General features: G+C 45.8%; 1 protein-coding gene and 2 long non-coding RNA genes across 3 annotated transcripts in view; 1 reads left to right on the top strand and 2 right to left on the bottom strand.

Moving 5' to 3' along the window:
- The window catches only part of CLCN6 (Cl-/H+ antiporter 6), a 45,039-nt gene extending 29,978 nt beyond the window's left edge, over positions 1 to 15,061 (top strand). Inside the window, 9 exon segments of the mRNA XM_087944796.1 lie at positions 613 to 766; positions 923 to 1,082; positions 4,542 to 4,648; positions 4,765 to 4,951; positions 6,537 to 6,694; positions 8,784 to 8,940; positions 9,127 to 9,234; positions 10,057 to 10,182; positions 11,039 to 15,061. Of these exon segments, the coding sequence (XP_087800922.1) occupies positions 613 to 766; positions 923 to 1,082; positions 4,542 to 4,648; positions 4,765 to 4,951; positions 6,537 to 6,694; positions 8,784 to 8,940; positions 9,127 to 9,234; positions 10,057 to 10,182; positions 11,039 to 11,119 (1,238 nt within the window). The 3' untranslated portion in view covers positions 11,120 to 15,061.
- Positions 7,426 to 7,878, bottom strand: LOC148129426 (uncharacterized). The gene is made up of 3 exons (XR_015745492.1): positions 7,822 to 7,878; positions 7,628 to 7,674; positions 7,426 to 7,498 (listed from the first exon to the last, which is right to left on the bottom strand). It is a non-coding gene; the product is annotated as an uncharacterized LOC148129426 (long non-coding RNA).
- Positions 8,272 to 8,584, bottom strand: LOC148129425 (uncharacterized). Its single transcript, XR_015745526.1, has 2 exons — positions 8,517 to 8,584; positions 8,272 to 8,309 (listed from the first exon to the last, which is right to left on the bottom strand). It is a non-coding gene; the product is annotated as an uncharacterized LOC148129425 (long non-coding RNA).
- Positions 15,062 to 20,414: the final 5,353 nt, after the last annotated feature.

Here is a 20,414-nt window from a genome sequence, read left to right as displayed (position 1 = left end):
CTATTCTAATTCTATTCTAATGTGATTCTATCTTATTGGGCACTCTGGGCAGCTTACAGTTACCTAAAGTTAAAACCAGACATCAAAACCAAAGACACCAGGGGAGGGCGGGGGTGGAAGTGGGGGTGGAAGTGGGATCCATTATTACTCCACCCCAGAGGTCTCCAAACTTGGCCACTTTAAGACTTGTGGACTTCAACTCCCAGCTATGCTGGCTGGAGAATTCTGGGAGTTGAAGTCCGCAAGTCTTAAAGTGGCCATGTTTGCTCCACCCTCTGCTCCACCCCCTCCACTGTGCTAGTCCCCCCACCGGGACCCCAGGCCGACTGGCGCACCCCCTTAACAAAGGATAGGAGGCTTGGGGCTGACCTCACATCGGGGTAAGGTGTCCCAGAGAGCCAGATCCACAGCAGAGCAGGCCTTCCTCCCAGACCCCCGCCAGCCAGAATAATCGGGCCAAGATGGTCCCTGCAATTACCCGGCCCAATGCCGTGCGGGCTGTTTTCAACCTTGAAGGTACCGGATGGGCTTGGCTTTTTTTTTTGCTTTTTTTCCCCCCCTCCGGCTGCCGCTTAAACCCCCTTTCCCCGCTTCTCTCTTCCTGTTTTCCAGGTACTTTCAGCCCTGTCACGCTCTCTCTCTTCTTCTTCCTCTACTTCTTGCTCTCCTGCTGGACTTACGGGATTTCTGTGCCGAGCGGCCTTTTTGTCCCGTCGCTGCTCTGCGGGGCCTCTTACGGACGCCTGGTGGCCAACCTCCTGGAAAGGTGCCCCTCTTCTTCGGCTTTCGTGGGGGTTTGCTTTCCACCCACCCACCCACCCGCCCCTTGGGGGACACAGCCTTAAGCCCTCGCTGCCCCCCCCCTTGGCTCCGAAGACCCTCCCCCCGTTAATAATGCTCTGGCTTCCTCCCTCCCTCCCAGCTACATTGGTCTGGATCACGTCTACTCCGGCACCTTTGCGTTGATCGGAGCGGCTGCCTTCCTGGGCGGGGTGGTCCGCATGACCATCAGCCTCACCGTGATCCTGATCGAGTCCACCAACGAGATCACCTACGGGCTGCCCATCATGATCACCCTGATGGTGAGTTCTGGGGCGGGGGGGACGACGACAGGGGTGGGATTCCAATTTTTTTAAAAAATATATATATATATATTTTTTACACTACCGGTTCTCTGGGCGTGGTTTGGTGGGCGTGGCTATGTGGTCATGGGACTGGGTGGGTCAAAAGAGAGAAGCTCACTTTAACGATGCTTTCGGAGCAAGGGGGTTAGACTAGATGGCCTCCGAGGTCCCTTCCAACCCTGGATTGCTGTGCTGTTTCAAAGCATCCTCTGAAGTTGCGTCTAGTGCCAGGGTTTGTGGTCCTTTTTTTCCTCTCCCTCCCTCCATCTATCCATCCATCCATCCATCCATATCTCATTCACTTTCCTTTCCCTTCCCTCTTTCTTTCTTTCTTTCTTTCTTTCTTTCTTTCTTTCTTTCTTTCTTTCTTTCTTTTTCTCTTCTTTCTTTCCCTTTCTTTCTCCCTTCCTCCCTCTTTCTTTCTTTCTCCTTCTTTCCCTTTCTTTCTCCCTTCCCCTCCTCCCTCCTTTTTCTTTCTCTTCCTTTCTCCCTTCCGTCCCTCCCTCCCTCTTCCTTTCTCCCTTCCCTCCTCCCTCCCTCTTTCCTTCTTTCCCTCTTTCTTTTCTTTCTTTCTCCCTTCTTTCCCTTTCTTTTTCCCTTCCCTCTCCCTCCCTCTTTCCTTCTTTCCTTTCTCCCTTCCCTCCCTCCTCTTTCTTTCTTTCTCCTTCTTTTCCTTTCTTTCTCCTTCCCTCCTCCCTCCTTTTTTCTTTCTCTTTCTGTCTCCCTTCCCTCCCTCCCTCTTTCTTTTTCTCTTCCCTCCCTTGCTTTCTCCCATCCTTCCCTTTCTTTCTTTCTTTCTTTCTTTCTTTCTTTCTTTCTTTCTTTCTTTCTTTCTTTCTTTCTTTCTTTCTTTCTTTCTTTCTTTCTTTCTTTCTTTCCCTTCCCTTTCTTTCTTTCTTTCTTTCTTTCTTTCTTTCTTTCTTTCTTTCTTTCTTTCTTTCTTTCTTTCTTTCTTTCTCCTTTCTTTCTTTCTTTCTTTCTTTCTTTCTTTCTTTCTTTCTTTCTTTCTTTCTTTCTTTCTTTCTTTCTTTTTCTCTCTTTCTCCCTTCCCTTTCTTTCTCCCTTCCTCCTCTTTCTTTCTTTCTCCCTTCTTTCCCTTTCTTTCTCCCTTCCCTCTCCCTCCTTTTTTCTTTCTTTCCTTTCTCCTTCCGTCCCTCCCTCCCTCTTCCTTTCTCCCTTCCTCCTCCCTCCCTCTTTCCTTCTTTCCTCTTTCTTTTCTTTCTTTCTCCCTTCTTTCCCTTTCTTTTCCCTTCCCTCTCCCTCCCTCTTTCCTTCTTTCCTTTCTCCCTTCCCTCCCTCCCTCTTTCTTTCTTTCTCCCTTCTTTTCCTTTCTTTCTCCCTTCCCTCCTCCCTCCTTTTTTTCTTTCTCTTCTGTCTCCCTTCCCTCCTCCCTTTTCTTTTTCTCTTCCCTTTCTTTCTCCCATCCTTCTTTCTTTCTTTCTTTCTTTCTTTCTTTCTTTCTTTCTTTCTTTCTTTCTTTCTTTCTTTCTTTCTTTCTTTCTTTCTTTCTTTCTTTCTTTCTCCTTTCTTTCTTTCTTTCTTTCTTTCTTTCTTTCTTTCTTTCTTTCTTTCTTTCTTTCTTTCTTTTTCTTTCTTTCTTTCTTTCTTTCTTTCTTTCTTTCTTTCTTTCTTTCTTTCTTTCTTTCTTCGCATCCTCCCTCCACACCCCATTTTGGGAGCCAAAACCAGGCGCTATGGGGCTCCTGGGAGGAGTAGGGTGGGGCCAGCTGAACTACTACCGTTTCACCAAACTGGATGTAAAGTTAACATCCAATTTGCCTGAACCAGCTGAATCCCACCCCTGGTCTGGGGCCTTGAAAGTCCTCCCAGATGGTGGGCCCAGTGACAGGCCGGCACCATCAAAATAGGAAGCCACGGGTAGAAACTCGTCAAGGAGCGAAGCAACCTGGAATTAAGGAGAAATTTCCTGACAGAGAGGACAATTAACCAGTGGAACTGCTTGCCACCAGAAGTTGTGGGGGCTTCATCCCTGGAGATTTTTAAGAAGAGCTTGGACAGTCATTGGTCTGAAATCGTGTAGGGCGGGGTGTCAAACTCAAGGCCTGTGTGCCAGATTCGGGCTGCGGGGTGCTTCGATCTGGACGGAGCCCCCAAGCACTGCATGCAGCCCTTCCGAGCTCCGCTTTCACTCAAGAGCAGGGGTGCCAAACTCGCGTCGTCACGGCTGCGTCACGTGATGCATCGGGACTTTTTTTTATCCCCCTTCGCTAAACTGGGCGTGGGCATGGCCAGCGCATGATGCATGGGGCCTGCGGGCCAGGAGTTGGACAGCCCTTTTACAGAGGGTCGCAGGAGGCCGTCCCAGCTGACAGGGTGCCCCTTTCTGACAGTAATATGCTGGCCACCCCCCACCCTGGCCACCCACTAAGGTCAAGCACAACCCTGTTTGTGTCCCTCAATGAAATCAAGTTTGACAGCCCTGGTGTAGGGTCTCCTGTCTAAGCAGGGGGTTGGACTAGAAGACCTCCAAGGTCCCTTCCAGCTCTGTTTATTCTGTTCTTGGGTAGTCATAAAAGGTCGTTGAATGAACCAACTCTTGCCATACAGGCTACAGGGTTTTCTCTCTCCCCCCCACCCAAAAAAAAATAATGAAAAGCAACCTGAAAATGAAGGTTCAATCATCCTGGGCAAAAATATCTTCAAAGGTTAACTCAGGGCAACTGGACCAAAGTTGATTAAAATGGAGATGTTTCGTTACTCATCCAAGTCACTTCTTCAGTCCAGATGAGCATTTGGCAAGGTAGAGAGTCCAGAGGGCCATTGGGAATAGAAGGAAAGAGAGGATAGGATAGGAATAGGATAGGATAGGATAGGATAGGATAGAATAGAATAGAATAGAATAGAATAGAATAGAATAGAATAGAATAGAATAGAATAGAATAGAAGGAGAGGAGAATAATAGAATACGATAGGATAGAATAGAACAGAACAGAATTCTTTATTGGCCAAGTGTAAATTGGACACACAAAATTTGTCGTGGTGCAATGCTCTCAGTGTACATAAAAGAAAAGATACATTCGTCAAGAGTCAGAATCATCAGGTACAACACTTAATAATAGTCAAAGGGTACAATAAGAATAGGAATAGGAATAGGAATAGGAATAGGAATAGAATAGAATAGAATAGAATAGAATAGAATAGAATAGAATAGAATAGAATAGAATAGAATAGAATTCTTTATTGGCCAAGTGTGATGGGACACACAAGGAATTTGTCTTGGTGCAAATGCTCTCAGTGTACATAAAAGAAAAGATACATTCGTCAAGAATCGTAAGGTACAGCACTTAATGATAGTCATAGGGTTCTATAGTCATAGGGTATATAGTAAGTAGACTATAGTCATAGGGTACAATAAGAAAGAACCAACTCTTGCCTGTTCCCCCTTTCTGTTTGCAGGTGGCCAAGTGGACAGGTGACCTTTTCAACAGAGGGATTTACGACATCTACGTGGCCTTGCGTGGGGTCCCCCTGCTGGAGTGGGAAGTCAGAGCGGAGTTGGACAAGTAATGTCGGCCGATCTTAAGGCTGGGAACCTCGGCCAGCTTGGACTCAAAAGTTGTGTCTGGCTCGCTTCCAAAGCCCGCTTTTGATCTCGTCCCACCTTTTCTGTCGCCCAAAGGCTCAGAGCGAGCGACATCATGGAGCCCAACCTGATGTACGTCTACCCGCACACCCGCATCCAGTCCCTGGTCAGCATTCTCCGCACCACGGTCCATCATGCCTTCCCGGTGGTGACGGAGAACCGGGCCTACGAGAAAGAATTCATGAAGTGGGATCAGCTCATCAGCAACAATATTAAATTCAAGGTGAGTTGTTGACTGGCGGCCTCCTTGTTCCTCTGGGGAAGAAACCGCGGCAAATACTGAGGATCGACTCCGTGGCTCAGATTTGGATGCACCAGGGTTTTCAGTTTTGTGCATTGTGTGTGTTAGTATGCACTGATTTCGTGAGCTTAGGAGACTTAACTAGGGCAGGGGTGTCGAACTCTATTTCATTGAGGGCTACCTCCGTGTGTTTGACCTCGGGGTGGGCGTGGCTAGCTCAGCGCCACTGGTGTTGGGGGGCACCTGTGCTGGCCAGGTGCTAAGGCAGGACTTCCCTCAGACCCTCCCTCCCTCCCTCTCATTATAATCTTCCTTCCTTCTCTTCCCTTTTTCCTTTCCTCTTCCTTCTCCTTCCTTCTTCCTTCCCATCTTTCCTACTTTTTCCTTCCTTGCTCTCTTCCCATCTTTCCTTTTTCTCCTCTTTCTCTTTCTCCTTTCCTGACCCTTCTTGGATGCTCAAAATGAAAAAGGGGAAACGTTTCTCCTTTTGTTTTGTTTTGCTCTTAGTTTGTTTTGCTAGCCCTCTGCCAGCGAAAGCGGAGCCCGGGGACCCCCGCACGCGGCCCCTCCCCGGTTTGGGTTGTGACAGCCTCCTGCAGCCCTCTGCCAGTGAAAATAGGGGGGGGCGCTGGCAGAGGCACCATGGGCTGGTCCTTTCGTCAGCCTTGGAAGCTTCGAGGCTGCCACGTTCAGTGCCTGGGAAATTGGGAGGGGGGATTTCATAATGGGGTAGAATATTAGACACAACAACACTCTTTCTCAGAGAGTCAAGGACATGTTGCCCTGCACCTGGAGGGGAGTGATTGGGAGGAATGTCTCCAGTTGGGACGAAGATTTGATTGGGCCTCGTGATGGACTGGTGGGTGCAGCAGGGGATGGATCTTTGCATTTCTTTTGGGGAGGGAAAACCCGGAATTTTCAGATTCGGGTTTTCCCAGGTGTGCCAATATGACAACTCTAGTAAAATGGAACTTTGAGGAACTGTTTATCTCGGAGTTTATTGGTTTGGAGTTGGTCAGTTGGAACACCGACACCTTTGCTGTTTTCAGGGCTGACCGCAGGCCAGATCTAAGCACCCCGCGGGCCGTATCCAACCCGCGGGCCTTGAGTTTGACACCCCTGAACTAAGGGGAATTAACCAGCTTTTGGGATGTCCCAGTTCTAAAGAATTTGGTCAGTTGTGCATGAATGTTTGCCTGTTAAAACATCAAAGCAAAGCAGGATTGCTTGAATTGATATTCCAAGCTTGAAAGGTAAGTGTTCTGAGGGGATATCTAGATCTATGGGCTCAACGGAGAAATTGAAAAAAAAAAGAATTCTCTAGAAAAATCTAAGAATAAATCCCCCCCTCTGTGCTGTTCCAGAGCAAGGACATGGTTGCGCCGGTCAATACAGGGTAGTTTTTATCTTTTTTGAGGCTCCCCGGGAATTAAAATGGCTGCAGCGTGTTTTAGAATAGACAGGGGAATCTTGTTTTTGCTTCTGAGGGCTGACTTGAGTGAAATAATCCTGGAGGTTCCCCCGAAGTGAACGCTGGGTAGATGGTCTCCCGCTTTCCCCGTTCCAGAAATCCAGCATCCTCACCCGGGCGGCCGAGCAGCGTAAACGTAGCCAGTCCATGAAGTCGTATCCCTCCAGCGAACTGAGAAACGTGTGCGATGACCACAACGCGGCGGAGGAGCCTCCAGAGACGGAGGACATGCTGCAGCAGATGTTGGAGCGGAAGTGAGCGTGGGGAAAGGGGAGGGGCGTTTTCTGTATGGGAAAGTACTAAAGCCCTGGAAACGCGGAGGGCGTGCAAAACCCTGTGCGGAGAGGCCACCGCATCCAGCCAGCAGGATGAGTAGATTCTGTCTTATGCATCAAAGAGTTTGGCGCTTAAAGATCACCTGATTTGGGATGGGTCTTTCATGGAGCCTGATTTGCTTAAGTGGCCTTAAAGCCCTTCCTTGACTGTGTAAGGAGCAAGTGTGGACGTGTCTCAGAAACTGATAAACGCAACCCATCCACCCGTCCCACCTCTCCTTCCATCGCATCACTTCCTTTCTTCCTTTCTTCTTTCCATCCATCCATCCTGTCTCCCTTCCTTCCATTACACCCATCCATCCATCCCTCTTACCACTTCCTTCCTTTCTTCTTCTTTCATCCATCCATCCATCCTGTCTCCCTTCCATTACATCCATCCATCTATCCCACCTCCCCTTCAATTACATCACTTTCCTTCCTTCCTTCCTTCCTTCCTTCCTTCCTTCCTTCCTTCCTTCCTTCCTTCCTTCCTTCCTTCCTTCCTTCCTTCTTTTTTCCTTTCTTTCTTTCTTTCTTTCCATCCATCCTGTCTCCCCTTCCATTACATCTATCCATCTATCCCATCTCCCCTTCCATTACATCACTTCCTTCCTTTCTTCCTTCCTTCCTTCTTTCTTCCATCCATCCTGTCTCCCCTTCCATTACATCTATCCATCTATCCCATCTCCCCTTCCATCACATCACTTCCTTTCTTCCTTTCTTCTTTCCATCCATCCATCCTGTCTCCTTCCTTCCATTACACCCATCCATCCATCCCTTCTATTGCATCACTTCCTTCCTTTCTTCCTTCCTTCTTTCCATCCATCCATCCATCCTGTCTCCCCTTCCATTACATCCATCCATCTATCCCACCTCCCCTTCAATTACATCACTTCCTTCCTTCCTTCCTTCCTTCCTTCCTTCCTTCCTTCCTTCCTTCCTTCCTTCCTTCCTTCCTTCCTTCCTTCTTTCTTCTCTCTTTCTTTCTCTTTCTTTCTTTCTTTCTTTCTTTCTTTCTTTCTTTCTTTCTTTCTTTCTTTCCATCCATCCTGTCTCCCTTCCATTACCTATCCGTCCATCTCCCCTTCCATCACATCACTTCCTTTCTTCCTTTCTTCTTTCCATCCATCCATCCTGTCTCCCCTTCCTTCCATTACACCCATCCATCCATCCCTTCTATTGCATCACTTCCTTCCTTTCTTCCTTCCTTCTTCCATCCATCCATCCATCCTGTCTCCCTTCCATTACATCCATCCATCTATCCCATCTCCCCTTCCATTACATCACTTCCTTCCTTCCTTCCTTCTTTCCATCCATCCATCCTGTCTCCCCTTCCTTCCATTACATCCATCCCTTCTATTACATCACTTCCTTCCTTTCTTCCTTCCTTCCTTCTTTCTTTCCATCCATCCTGTCTCCCCTTCCATTACATCTATCCATCTATCCCATCTCCCTTCCATTACATCACTTCCTTCCTTCCTTCTTTCTTTCCATCCATCCTGTCTCCCCTTCCATTCATTCATCCATCCCATCTCCCCTTCCATTACATCACTTCCTTTCTGCATTCCTTCTTTCCATCCACCCCATCTCCCCTTCCTTCTATCACATCCATCCATCCCATCCATCCATCCTTCACCCTCCCTTCCATCAGTCACATCTCCTTCCTTCCATCCATCCATCCCACTCTTCCATCCCTCCCTTCCATCCCATCTATCTCCTCTTCCTTCCATCCATCCCACATCCATCCCCCACCTTCTGTCACATTCTTTCCTTCCATCCATCCATCCCACCTCCCCTTCCATCACCTACCTTCCTTCCTTCCATTACATCCATCTACCTCCCTTTCCTTCAGTCCTTCCATTACATTATCCATCCATGCATCCATCTACCAATTACATCCATCCATCCCACCTCCCCTCAGTCACATCTCTGTCAGTCTTCCTTCCACCCATCCATTCTATCTTCTCTTCCTTCAGTCCTTCCATTTCATCATTCATCCATCCATAATGAAGTTGTATGTTCCTTCCAGGTACACTCCGTATCCCAACCTGTATCCAGACCAGTCCCCCAGTGAGGAGTGGACGATGGAGGAACGCTTCCGACCTCTGACTTTCCACGGCCTGGTCCTGCGCTCACAGCTGGTCACTTTGCTTGTCCGAGGAATCTGCTACGCAGAGAATCAATCTGTGAGTTCCAACTTAAGAAGTCTGAATAGATGATAATCCATCAGATTTTTCTGGGATAGGAGAGATTCTTGCATTAATGCCCCAATTAGTTTTGTATTTTCCCCCCAACCAAAAACCCTATTAGGACCCTTTTTAGCGTGTTAGAGAAGTGGTGTCTTTATTTCTTCTTGTTTCACCCTTTCCTAGAGTACCACTCAACCTCGTCTCTCGTATGCAGATATGTCAGAAGATTACCCACGCTATCCAGACATCCACGACTTAGATCTCACCCTCCTGAATCCGCGCATGATTGTGGTAAGGCCTTCCTTCTCCTTGCAGTTGCTGTAGCTTCTATCTTGTGTCCTAGAAAAGGCACTTCTCCATATCTTGGGATTTTTCTGGACTGTTTTCCACGTTTCTGTGTTTGTTTTTGGAGGTTGCCTGTTCAGAACTGGCTACAGAGGACAAATGGTGAAAGTAATGCAGACTTTGGGGCATTTTGTTCAGCTAAATAAATTCCTCTGTGAAAGTCACAGGCTTTTAAAAAAAATAAAGGGAAAATAGGAGAGGAAAAAAGGTGTAGGGAAAAGGAGACAAGAAAAAGAAAAAACATTTTATTTATTTATTTAATAAATATTAAGGATTATATTTGAAATAATTGAAATGAAATAAAAAGATGTTTAGATTGAGATTAATGAAAGAATTTAGAATTAAACTTTATTATTATTTATTAGGCAAACACATATTGTTTATCTTTATGTTTAAAAACAAATACTAAAGGATTATATTTGAAATCATTGAAATGAAACAAAATTGATTGAGATTAATGAAAGAGGCTAGAATTAATGTGTTTGTTTCTCTCCTTACTGAAAATCTGGAATGGAAAAGGTAATAATAGAATTAAGTATGCATATATCAATGTATAATTTATGTCATATTTGTATGTAAAGATGATGACCCGGAAATATGTTGTCCACTAAAAAGAGATTTTTGTTTTTAATGTGAAAAACTGAATAAAGTCTGTTAAAAAAAACAAAAAAACATTTTCACTTATCTTTGCATTTCTATATTTTATATTTCGATAAACTAATAAAAATTTGAATGGAAGGTCAAGGTTTTTTTTTTCCTCCCCAACAGGACGTCACGCCTTACATGAACCCTTCTCCCTTCACCATCTCGCCTAATGCTCACATCTCCCAAGTCTTCAATCTCTTCCGGACGATGGGGCTGAGGCACTTGCCGGTGGTGAATGCCGTCGGGGAGGTGAGTTTGTCTGCGGAGTCTTTGTGGAGACAACGTCCCTCTTTTCTGAACCGATTTGCTTAAAGTTGAGCCAAGGTGAAAGTTTGAGGTTTCACCACTAGATGTCGCTGCAGGCCCACAAAGGGTGCCGGAGCTCTCAGGCAGCCTAGGAAGAAATGCTCGCAACTGTGGGTCGGGTTCCTGAGACCACTTGTTCAACTTGCTGCAAAGGCAACTTGAGAACAACTTTACGGGTCCTGGATTTCAACTCCCAGAATTTCCCCGGCCAAATTGAAGCCCACGAGCCTTCAAGTTGCCACCCCTGCTTTAGAGTCTTTACTCAGAGGGGGAAACTAATATTAGGGCAAATTCTAAGATGGAAGGACTGCAAGATTCGTTTCCCTCCTTCCCTTCCAGCTCTGCTTCAGTTTGAGGGGAAGATCAGGCTTTGAAATTTCAAAATAACTTTATTTTCTTGAGGGAGAAGCGTATCCGGAGTATCCAGGGGAAATATTTTCCTGCTTGGAATGCACCAATTCCATGGGTTCGGGTTCCCTTGTCTCATCCCTGAGGGTAGAGCTTATGGAGCAGGGCTACCATCCCCTCTGAGCCGAATTCAGACAAATCACCTGCCTCGCTAATTTAGGAAAGGTTGCTGGGAAAGGGATACCCTCCGGAGCTGCAGAGGGAGCACCGTTTTGAGGTGGGACGGGGTGAAACCAGAAGGCCGTTGAGTCAGCTTCCTGCATGCTGGAAAAACATCCGCAGCCTGATTTTAGAAACGCCGACACTCTGGGCCTTCTGCCGTTTTGTTTTGCTTTCACGCTTCACAAATTCACTTGCCTTTTCTCTCTCTCTCTCTCTCTCTCTCTTCCAGATTGTGGGCATTATTACTCGACACAACTTGACCCACGAATTCCTCCAGGCCAGGCTGCGCCAGCATTACCACACCATCTAACCTCGTCTCCCGCCTCTTCCACCTCCTGAGACACACACACACACCCCGCTCCTCCTAGGGATTCCTGGGCCCATCATGCTGCACTTTTAGGTCAACCAAACAAGCCCATCCTCCTTGTCCTCTTTCGGAGCCGTAAACTGTACATCCTTTAGGCTGGGGTGGCGGGGGAAAAAAGGCATGATGTGTGGGAGATCTTGAGCGCTGGCTGTCCTCTTCTTGTTCTAGCAGCCGTGCGCTTCCCTGTTGGGGTTTGGATCAAATCATCCCTGGGCTTCGGTTGCCCTTTCGGTTACTCGAAAGGATCCCATCTTTACCTTATTCCAGAGAGAGAGAGAGAGAAAGAATTGTCATTCTTCCTCTTTTGCCTTGAAGGTTTTTGCAAATCTTTGCAGACTTCGCTCTTTTGGGCCAGTTGGGGACACCGTTACCTTCAACTTCAAACTTAGCTACCTACGTCTCGGTTTAATTAAGGCATTAGGTAAGATTGAAACAGGACAACGACAACAACAACAACAACCCAACCACGACGATTATTCCGACTGGGGGCCTTTTGACTTTCTGCTCTTCGCAACCTTCTCTCTCCGTCCTGACGTCTCTCTTTTGAGATCAACCCCCCCCCACCGGCAACTAAGGAAAATCTCCTGCTCCGGGGAAAGGTTTCAGATCGAGCCTTTGGTCCTCCGGATCCTGACTCGGGATCCCCTCCCGAAAGTTTTGCAAGAGTGGGGATCCAGAAGCGGGTGGCGGGGTTGGCGGGCGTTAAAAGCGTCGGAGCTGCTGTTGGTAGAACAGGGGAGCCGTTGGACCGGATTTCGAACACAATCGCCTCCTTCGGGTGCTGAGCTTCGAACTGAGGCCCCCCCTTCCATTTTTTTTAAAAAAAATCTGACACAAAAAGTCAATTCATTGCCAAGTGATTCTGAAGATGCAGAAGGAACCAAGACATTTTGGGGCGGGGGGGAGGAATATATGGCCTGGCGGGACCAAACCGGTATTGGGCGATGTTCTTCTCCAACCCCTAACAGGCCCTTTTTTGCAATGCTGTTTTCCAGCTTGGCTGATCCACCTCCTCTTCCTCATCCCATCCTCCGTGCTTCCTTTCTTGCTGTCTGACAATTCCACCCCTATTTTTCCTCTGTTTCTGGCTGGGGAGAATGTTCTCTCCCAATTCTTCGAAATCCTTACCTGCAGGGTGTCCCCAAATAACTTTTGACTTTTCCTGTCGTCCCAGCCAGACGGTGCCTGGAAGGGGTGGAGGGGGGTGCATTGTTGAGACCGAACACCTTTGCTTCTCTGCAGGGGGTGGCTGTTTTCCTTTGCCCTGGCCTGACCCTCCCTGCGCAGCACTCCTCTTCCCCTCCCTCCTGGTTTGTTACCTTCACCGAATCTGGTTTTTGCAGAAGGACTGTCGTTTCCAGCCCTGGGTGGGGGAGAGGTGGCAGCAGGGCAAGGGGGAGGACACTCTTAATAGTTACAAGGGACACCCAGAATGGATCTCGGAGGGGAGTTTGGGGAGGGGGCGGGATGCCTGCAGCGGCTGCGTTCAAGAGCTTGTCCATCCTGGCTGGTTTGGCTCACACAAAACCTTGAGCCGGCTGTGACCGGTTTGGTCTTTCTAATAACCGAGCCTCATCCCACTGGCTCTTGCGCTGGCAATTCCGGCAGACTCCTGTCTCTGTCGCTTGTGTGTGTGTGTGTGTGTGTGTGTGTAACCTTTGCATAAATCTCTTTTCAAGGGAAAGCAGAAAACAGCTGATACAGCCTTGATAAAGCACAGCCATTTGACTGTTTGGAAGGGGAGGCCGACCTGGGCCCAACTCTTTTTGTCCACCTCTGGTTAGAAGACTTAATCGATGCAGCTGCCCCCCCCCAAATTCCCTCAGGGGGTCTCCGCTGAAGGAAAGGAATGCCTGTGCAGGGCAGGGAGGGGGCACTCATTCACTCAAAATTTGGCTCAAATCCTCCCCAAGTTCCCGGCAGGAAAGGGACTGCAGTTGGTTGCAGTCTGGAAGAGTCAAATATTGCAAGGTGGGCAAAAAAACAACAACCCGTAACCGATTCTTTGCTTATTTGCCCGCTGACACGATCGGCAACAAAATAATTCAATTTTCTGGCTTCGGCTGCAAACGGGGCACAGCCGTTTCTTGCACAGGCAAAGTTTTCGATGTGCTCCGATGCTAATTAAGATAAGTCTCCCATCCAGGGAGGTTGTGTTGCTGTTTTTTGTTTTTTTCCTTTCCACTTTCCAGTAATAGATTATCTCTACCTATTTTGGAGAGACGCAGTCTGGGCGCCGAGCAGAAGTCCGATGTTTGAATACTGGTTCTGTCTACTCACGGCAGGAATGCCTTTGCATGGTTTGTTTTCGTTCACCTCTCCGGAATACTCCGTTTTATCTCCTCCCTCCCCCCTTTCCTAATATTTCTTTACTCCCTTCTCAACCCCAATGAGATTGCAGCTCCTCCTTTGCCCCCTCCTGCACTTGACCTTAAAAATATAAGTCATTTTCCTTTTCCAAGGTATTAACCTTCCCCTGCCCTCTTTATAACCGTTTCTGGTTGGAACAGGCTTGTTACCAACTCTCCGTAGGCCTGTCTTTCATAGCATCAGCCCATGCAACATTCCCCTTTGCAACCTGCATTTTCACAAGCCCAAAATTATCCTGGCTAGTTAGTTTTTTACTTGGTTATACTGAGCCATTTGATTCTAAAGTGCAGGCTATAAACGACCATTTTGTTTGCGTCTCTTGTGTGTTTGTGTTCGGGAAAGAGACCAAGATTCTTATTTTCCCAGGAAGCTAAAGTAGTTTTGTTTTGTTCTGCTTTGCTTCAAGAATTCCAGACTTCACAAGTGAGTGAGTGTGTGTGTGTGTGTGTGAGAGAGAGAGAGAGAGAGAAATAATAATTTATTTGATTCTACTTGAATGCTTTAAAAGTGGATGAGGAAAAAAATGCCAAGCTAATATTTTTGCCATTTTGTATGATTGCTGGCCAGTTGTAACTTCCCTCTTCATTTCATTTCTTCGTTTCATTTAGAGGGTAAAAAAACTTGGATTCTCAGCTGCGTTCATCTGTCTCACCCAATAGTTGGCATCTTGCTAGGCTGGGGATAAAAAATGTTTTTTTTTTTTATTTAAACCGTGTAAGGTAGCCCTAAAAATTCAGGTGACACTACAGTCCATTGTCAAAAGTAGGTGCCCCATATGTTAGCAGGTTCTCGCTTCACAATCCAGATGACAACTGCAGTTGTGTTAATGTGTGTATTATAATCAAAGAGTTGAAATTCCAATTAGTTGATACCCTTCAGGTTTGTAAAAAGATGCGGGAGGACTTCTCGGTCTTAATTTGTCACGGCTTAAAATCATAGAATCGAACCAAGAAAAAGCGATTCCTGTAAAATGACGCTAAATCTCTCCTGCATTCCACGAATTGTGTTGAGAATCGTCTTCTGACTTACAATAATGGAAGAGGGTTTTCTCGCCTTCCCAGAAAACTCTAATTAACATTTTGCACGCCAATTTTGGCTGGACCCACTTCAGTTCTGGGTTGATAGGCCGCTCAGAATCCATGTCTTGGGATTTTCATGGATGCTGGGACAGTCTAGGAATTCTCTTTTTTTTTTTCCTGCTCTCTCATCCCTTAAACAGTATTAATATCCATTCCAGAGGGAGAAGGGAGGGACATTTCTTCAGCTAATAAGCTCTTAACAAATATTTTGATTTCCAATTGCACTTCCCCTTTGTCAACGTAAACCGAATCGTGGGGAGCTAATTTTGTGTGCATACTATTTTTGTTTTTAATAACGTTTCAAATCATTCTGGGCAGAGAATGTGCTAGGTATATATATTTTTTAAAATTTTGGTTTTGAGCACTTGTATTCTATAGCCATGGTCCTTCTCTTTCAAAAAAAAAACAAAAACCCCACAATAAAATTCCTCCTTTATGTCTTTGGGGCCCCGTTCCCCACCCTACCTCTGTCATTGTGACTCTTTCTCGCCGTTCTTGATTTCCCCTCCCCAATGTTTAAATTTTGTTGCATTTTTATTTTATTTTATATTCAGACACACCAGCATTTTCATCCCCGGAGACATTTAAAAGGCTTCTTGGGATGCTTAAAAAATGGAGTGATAACCCTCTTAGTCTCCATGATATGCTATTCAAAGGTAGAGTGCTTCAGAACATGCAGGCTCGCTTTAATTGTCTCCCAGTTTGCTTTGCAGATGTGTTGGACTTTAGCTCCCATGTATATTAGCCATAGATGACAGTAATAGGTTGCTTATTTATTTTATTTAGATTTCCCCGCTGAATTTATTTAGAAGAAGACAGCAAAGAGCCTGGGCATGGCTTAGCTGAATTGGAAGAGATTTCTTTTCAGGTGAGGAGGGGGAGTAGAACTCCTTAGCATCAGAGCGTGTTAATAATAATAATATAGGAAATACTAAAGCTCTGATGGTCACTTCGAAAAATCCTTTCTTCGTGAGCACCTAGAAGCCAAAAAGAACATGCATGACAAATTTCAAGTTTGTAGGCTTTGCGGTTCTGGAGATTTTGTGATGATGCCTGAGGAGTATTTCGCTTTTATATATATATAGATATATAATATATATTTGTTGATTAGCCTATATAGGCCATATCAAGGTACAGGTTCAAATACATATTACTAATAAAATTCCAAACACAATTTAAAATGAGAGTAGGGTAAAATAACAATAGTTATAGCAATAATGGCGAACCTTTTTGTTGTGGTGTGCTGAGCGTGCGTGCGTGCCAGCACCCATAATGCAATGTGCCCTGCCCCCCTGTGCATGCACACGCAGCACCCCTTCCCTCTTACTTGCACTGCACACGTGCGTGCCTCCCAGCTGATCTTTGGCCTGTTTGACGCTGTTTTCGCCCTCCCAAAGGCTTGAGGGAAGCCCATTTCTCGGCCTCCCAAGGCTGCAGAGGCTTCCCTCAAGCCTTCAGGAGGGCAAAAACAGCCTCAAACGGGCCAAAAATCAACTGGGAGGTATGCGCAGTGTAGGTAAATTTGGCTGGGCTTGCGTGCCCGCACAAATGGCTCTGCGTGCCATAGGTTTGCCATCACAGTGTTATAGGATAAAATACAATAATACATGAATATGTAAAGTAGAATAAAATGACATAAAATTATATTTTTGTATCCCCCCTGCAATCTACCCCAATCAGGCTCACCTATGCTGATTTCAGTCGGACCATTTTAGTCAGAAATTGTGCTGTATTAAATGTTGTTTTCAGATTCTGGTGTTTTAATGTGAGCCTCCCACTGGTCCATATGTTTAATGTGGATCAAGGTACCTCTCCACAGTAACAGGTTTTTAACACACTTGACTGTGTTTTTCCTTCGATGAATACATTTCTCTCCCATCCCTACGGGGAGCGTTGCATTCATAAGACATTCTTAACTCGCTAACATTGGATTTGCACAGTGCGTTAAATTACAAACCAATCCATACCTGCGTTTGCCCAAGGCATTAAATTCCCACACATGGGGGGAAAAAAACACATTTAAAACTACCATAGCCAAGTTTCCTATTTTATGTGTGCACAATTGCTGGGTCATCCTGAATAAGCTCTTAATGCAAAGATGGTTGGTTTCAGGGTTTGTTTTTCCAGGAAAGGTGCCCATCTGTTTTTATAATCTTGTTTTTATGTTCCGTCTCTGAAATATTCTCTTGGTTACCCCTTTGAACCTGAAAACATTTTGAGATGTTTGAGCCCAGTTTTTGCCAACTGGAATTTTTCCTTCTCTGGAGCAGCAAACAACTTTAAACTAGAGTGATTTTTTTTTTTTTTTTTGCAATCCCCAGTCAGTTGAGATGCTGAGATACACAAATCATTTACACAAACACACACACAGAAAGACAACTACACACAAAGGTCATTAAAATCCTGTTTATTTAATCACACCAGTGTTCCACAAAGCCTTTGCTGCGTGCAGATTAAATAAAACCCCTAATTAAATATCTTCTCACTGTATCCCAACAATTCCACAATGCTTGTTGATGCATCCGTTCAAACTTGAAGAGATGAAAAAAAAATATCTCTCAAAATCGATTCCTTTAATAATTTAAAGAATGAGGCGACACCATGCGGATCTTTCCAATTTTCCCACGAAGCCAAAATTTAGGAGAGTTTTTTGGGGGCCACAAGCCATTTTAAGGGGAGGTTTTTTGGGGGCCTGGGCAATTTGGAAAAACAATATTATTCCCCATCACAGTCTCTTTACCTTCGTACTTCAGTGGGTTTTATTTATGGGGAAGAAAGTAAGATATTGTTAATACTCTGAATGGATGGATAAAAATTGGGCAGGGTGGAAAGAACTTGCCCTGTCTCTGTCCTTGGTGCTGAATTTAAGAATTCCTGGTTTAAAGTCATCCCGGAGATTAAATGCATAGATCAGAGGGAAAAGCACATATGTATTTAAATTCACGTGACTAGGGGAAAATGTCAGATTTGTTTCCTATTCTTGACCCGAGAACGGTTGGCTTACAGGTTCTGTGGCCTTGCTTGGACCTCTAAATTGCCTTGTGGGGATATATTTCAGCTGGAGCGAAATCCTGATAATCTAGGATCAGTGTATTAAATTTTTCCAGTGGGACACACTCTTGGCGGGAAGAATCTTCTAGCAATAACGAAACAAAAACGCCTTTGGGATAAGATGACTTGCGAGGCGATTTCTTCCACACAGTTTCACTTCTGTAAAAAAAGAGAAAAAAATGGTTTGCCTTGACTACCTATTGATGTCTGGAAATTGCATTCCTGTGAAGATTTTGAGTTTATTGTACAGGAAGAAGTAAGGCAGTTTAGAAATCAAAACACATGAAGAATCGCATCAAACATGTAGCAGAAAATTGGCTATTTTTTTCCTCCCTATTTTTTTCCTTCTCGAAGCTAATTTTCAAGGTCTCCCTCCCTCCCTCCTTATAATTTCCCATTTATCTGGAAAGAGAGATACCCATGAAAAGCTGACACTTATAAATATATAAATGCAAAACACCTTTAAGATAACTCTCTTCTGTTCATTTAGACCTGCCCCCCTCCAAAAAAAAATTCTGCTCATTGGCCCCTTTGTGGAGTTTCAGATTGTTCACCCACCCACCCCGAAACTTTATATGAAAATAATGTAATCAATACTACTTTAACGGTGCTACAAATAATAATAATCATAATATTTAATATCTGTTAATTATAGTTAACAGAATAACTGAGTTGGAAGGCCCCTTATAGGTCATCTAGTCCAACACAGCCACCCCACCCAAGCAGGAGACCCTGCACCATTTCTGACAGATGACAAAATTATTGACAAGGCCACTTGCTGTCAGCTGACCATCCAGATCTGGTCACCCAGTCTCGCCAGTAGCCACCTCATCTTCAGGACCAGGGACTACAGAAGATTAATTGACAGCCTGTTGACCTTCCATCATTTTGTGACTGCTTCTTAACTCCCATTGATCTGTTGTGGTCTGCCGGCAGCCTGCGGAGATGGCAGCAGAGTCGGACAGTGGGGAGGAACATGGGCCAGTCCAGGAGTCTGGGGAGGACTCGGATGAGGGTCCTGCGTCCGATACAGAGATGGGGCCAGGACCATCTGGGAGTTATCTGGAGCCTCCGGAATCTGGCAGCAGCAAGGCAGAGGAACAGGGGGAGCCTATTCCCAGTGCACTTGTGCACAGAGCTGCCAGAAGGCAGGAACAGTTAATGCAAAAGGGGCAACTCAGGAGTAAGGAGGTGATTGGCTCTCCCATAAGACTTAAAGGAGGAGCAAAGGGACAGGAACCTTTGCAGGAAGCAACTTTCTTCGTACTGGTCGGTTTGAAACCTGAAGCTCGGTGTTGAATTTGTGTTCCGTTTGGCCTTGTATGACTAATTGGAAATTTAGTCGTTGGCAGCATTTCAAGGAAGATAAAAATGCGTGCTTATCAGACTTATCCTGAAGGACTTTGGCAAACTTCCATGGGATTATTTACAAACTGTTTGAGACTCATTACGGGCTGTGAATGACTAAAATTCACAGCTGTTGAAATAAAGAAAAAAGAGTTTTGGGACTAACGTGTGTTTGTTAGTGTCTTCATAAGCCTTGGTCAGAACATTATCTCCTCCTAGGATAGGCCCATCAACTCTTGGGAGTTGGCATTGAGCACTTGACCATGATTTGGATACTTGACTGGCCGACAAGAGCGTCAGTTGCAGAACTGATTCTCCCGCAGCAATCGAACTAACATTGCACGCCTCCCCATGTTGCAACTTACATATCTTCTGTTGCAGCCGAGTCCGCTCACTGACCCTATTCTGTCCAGCCGTTGTCCGAAGCAGCTGGATAACCTGCGGGGGGCGTTGAAGAAAGCCCCCAGTTTGTTCCGCACGGCTGCTGCCGGGGCTCTTTCGGGAGGTTGCCAGTTGACGCGGCCAACGGTGCCGTCGCTTGAGGGTCTTGAGTATTCGCCATCCCAGGACGAGAGAAGCTGGGCGGCATCGCCCTCTGGTTCCTCGTTGGCTTCATCCAGATTTCGTTCGATTTCTTCCTTTTTGGCCAACGCCACTTGACTTTCAATCCGCTGCAGAAGATCCTAAGAGCAAAAGGGGGAAACTAAAAACGTGGTTTGCAAACTCTTCTACTAAAGTCAGTCTCTATTTGGAAGCGTTTTGTCTGCATTCCCACTAGGGGAGGGGTGCCCAACCCCCAGTCCATGGACTGGCAGCTGTCCATGACATGCCAGAAAGCGGGCCACCCAAACAAGCAAAGCCCCCTCCACGGAACCGATCCCTGATGCCCAAAGGATTAGGGCTACTACTCTAAGGTATGAACAGGCATGTCAGGAAAAAAAAAGGTTAGAGCTGTCCAGGTATGTCTTCAACCATTTACTAGTTGCAGTGAAAATTCAACTTTTTTTTTCAGCTGATTTCTTTAGTTTATCACAATTGGAGGTTTCAGTGGAACAACTTGCCTCCAGAAGTTGTGAATGCTCCAACACTGGAAGTTTTTAAAAAGAGGTTGGATAACCCTTTGTCTGAAGTGGTGTAGGCTTTCCTGCCTAGGCAGGGGTTGGGCTAGAAGACCTCCAAGGTCCCTTCCAACTCTGTTATTCTATTCTATTCTAGTCCAACCCCTGCTCATGCAGGAGACCCTATATCATTTCAGACAGATGGTTGTCCAGTCTCTTCTTAAAAGCCTCCAGTGATGTAGCAGCCACAACTTCTGGACTTAACCCGTTCCAATGATTGATTGTCCTCACTGTTAAGAATTTTCTCCTTAGTTTCTAGCATGCTTCTCTCCT

This window comes from Notechis scutatus, chromosome 16, assembly GCF_049901735.1.
Source record: "Notechis scutatus isolate UNSWTSFEM ecotype Mainland chromosome 16, rNotScu1.2, whole genome shotgun sequence".
In the NCBI taxonomy this organism is placed as follows: domain Eukaryota; kingdom Metazoa; phylum Chordata; class Lepidosauria; order Squamata; family Elapidae; genus Notechis; species Notechis scutatus.
Note: the sequence above shows the minus strand (reverse complement) of the source record. Positions and strands in the feature narration are given on the sequence as shown.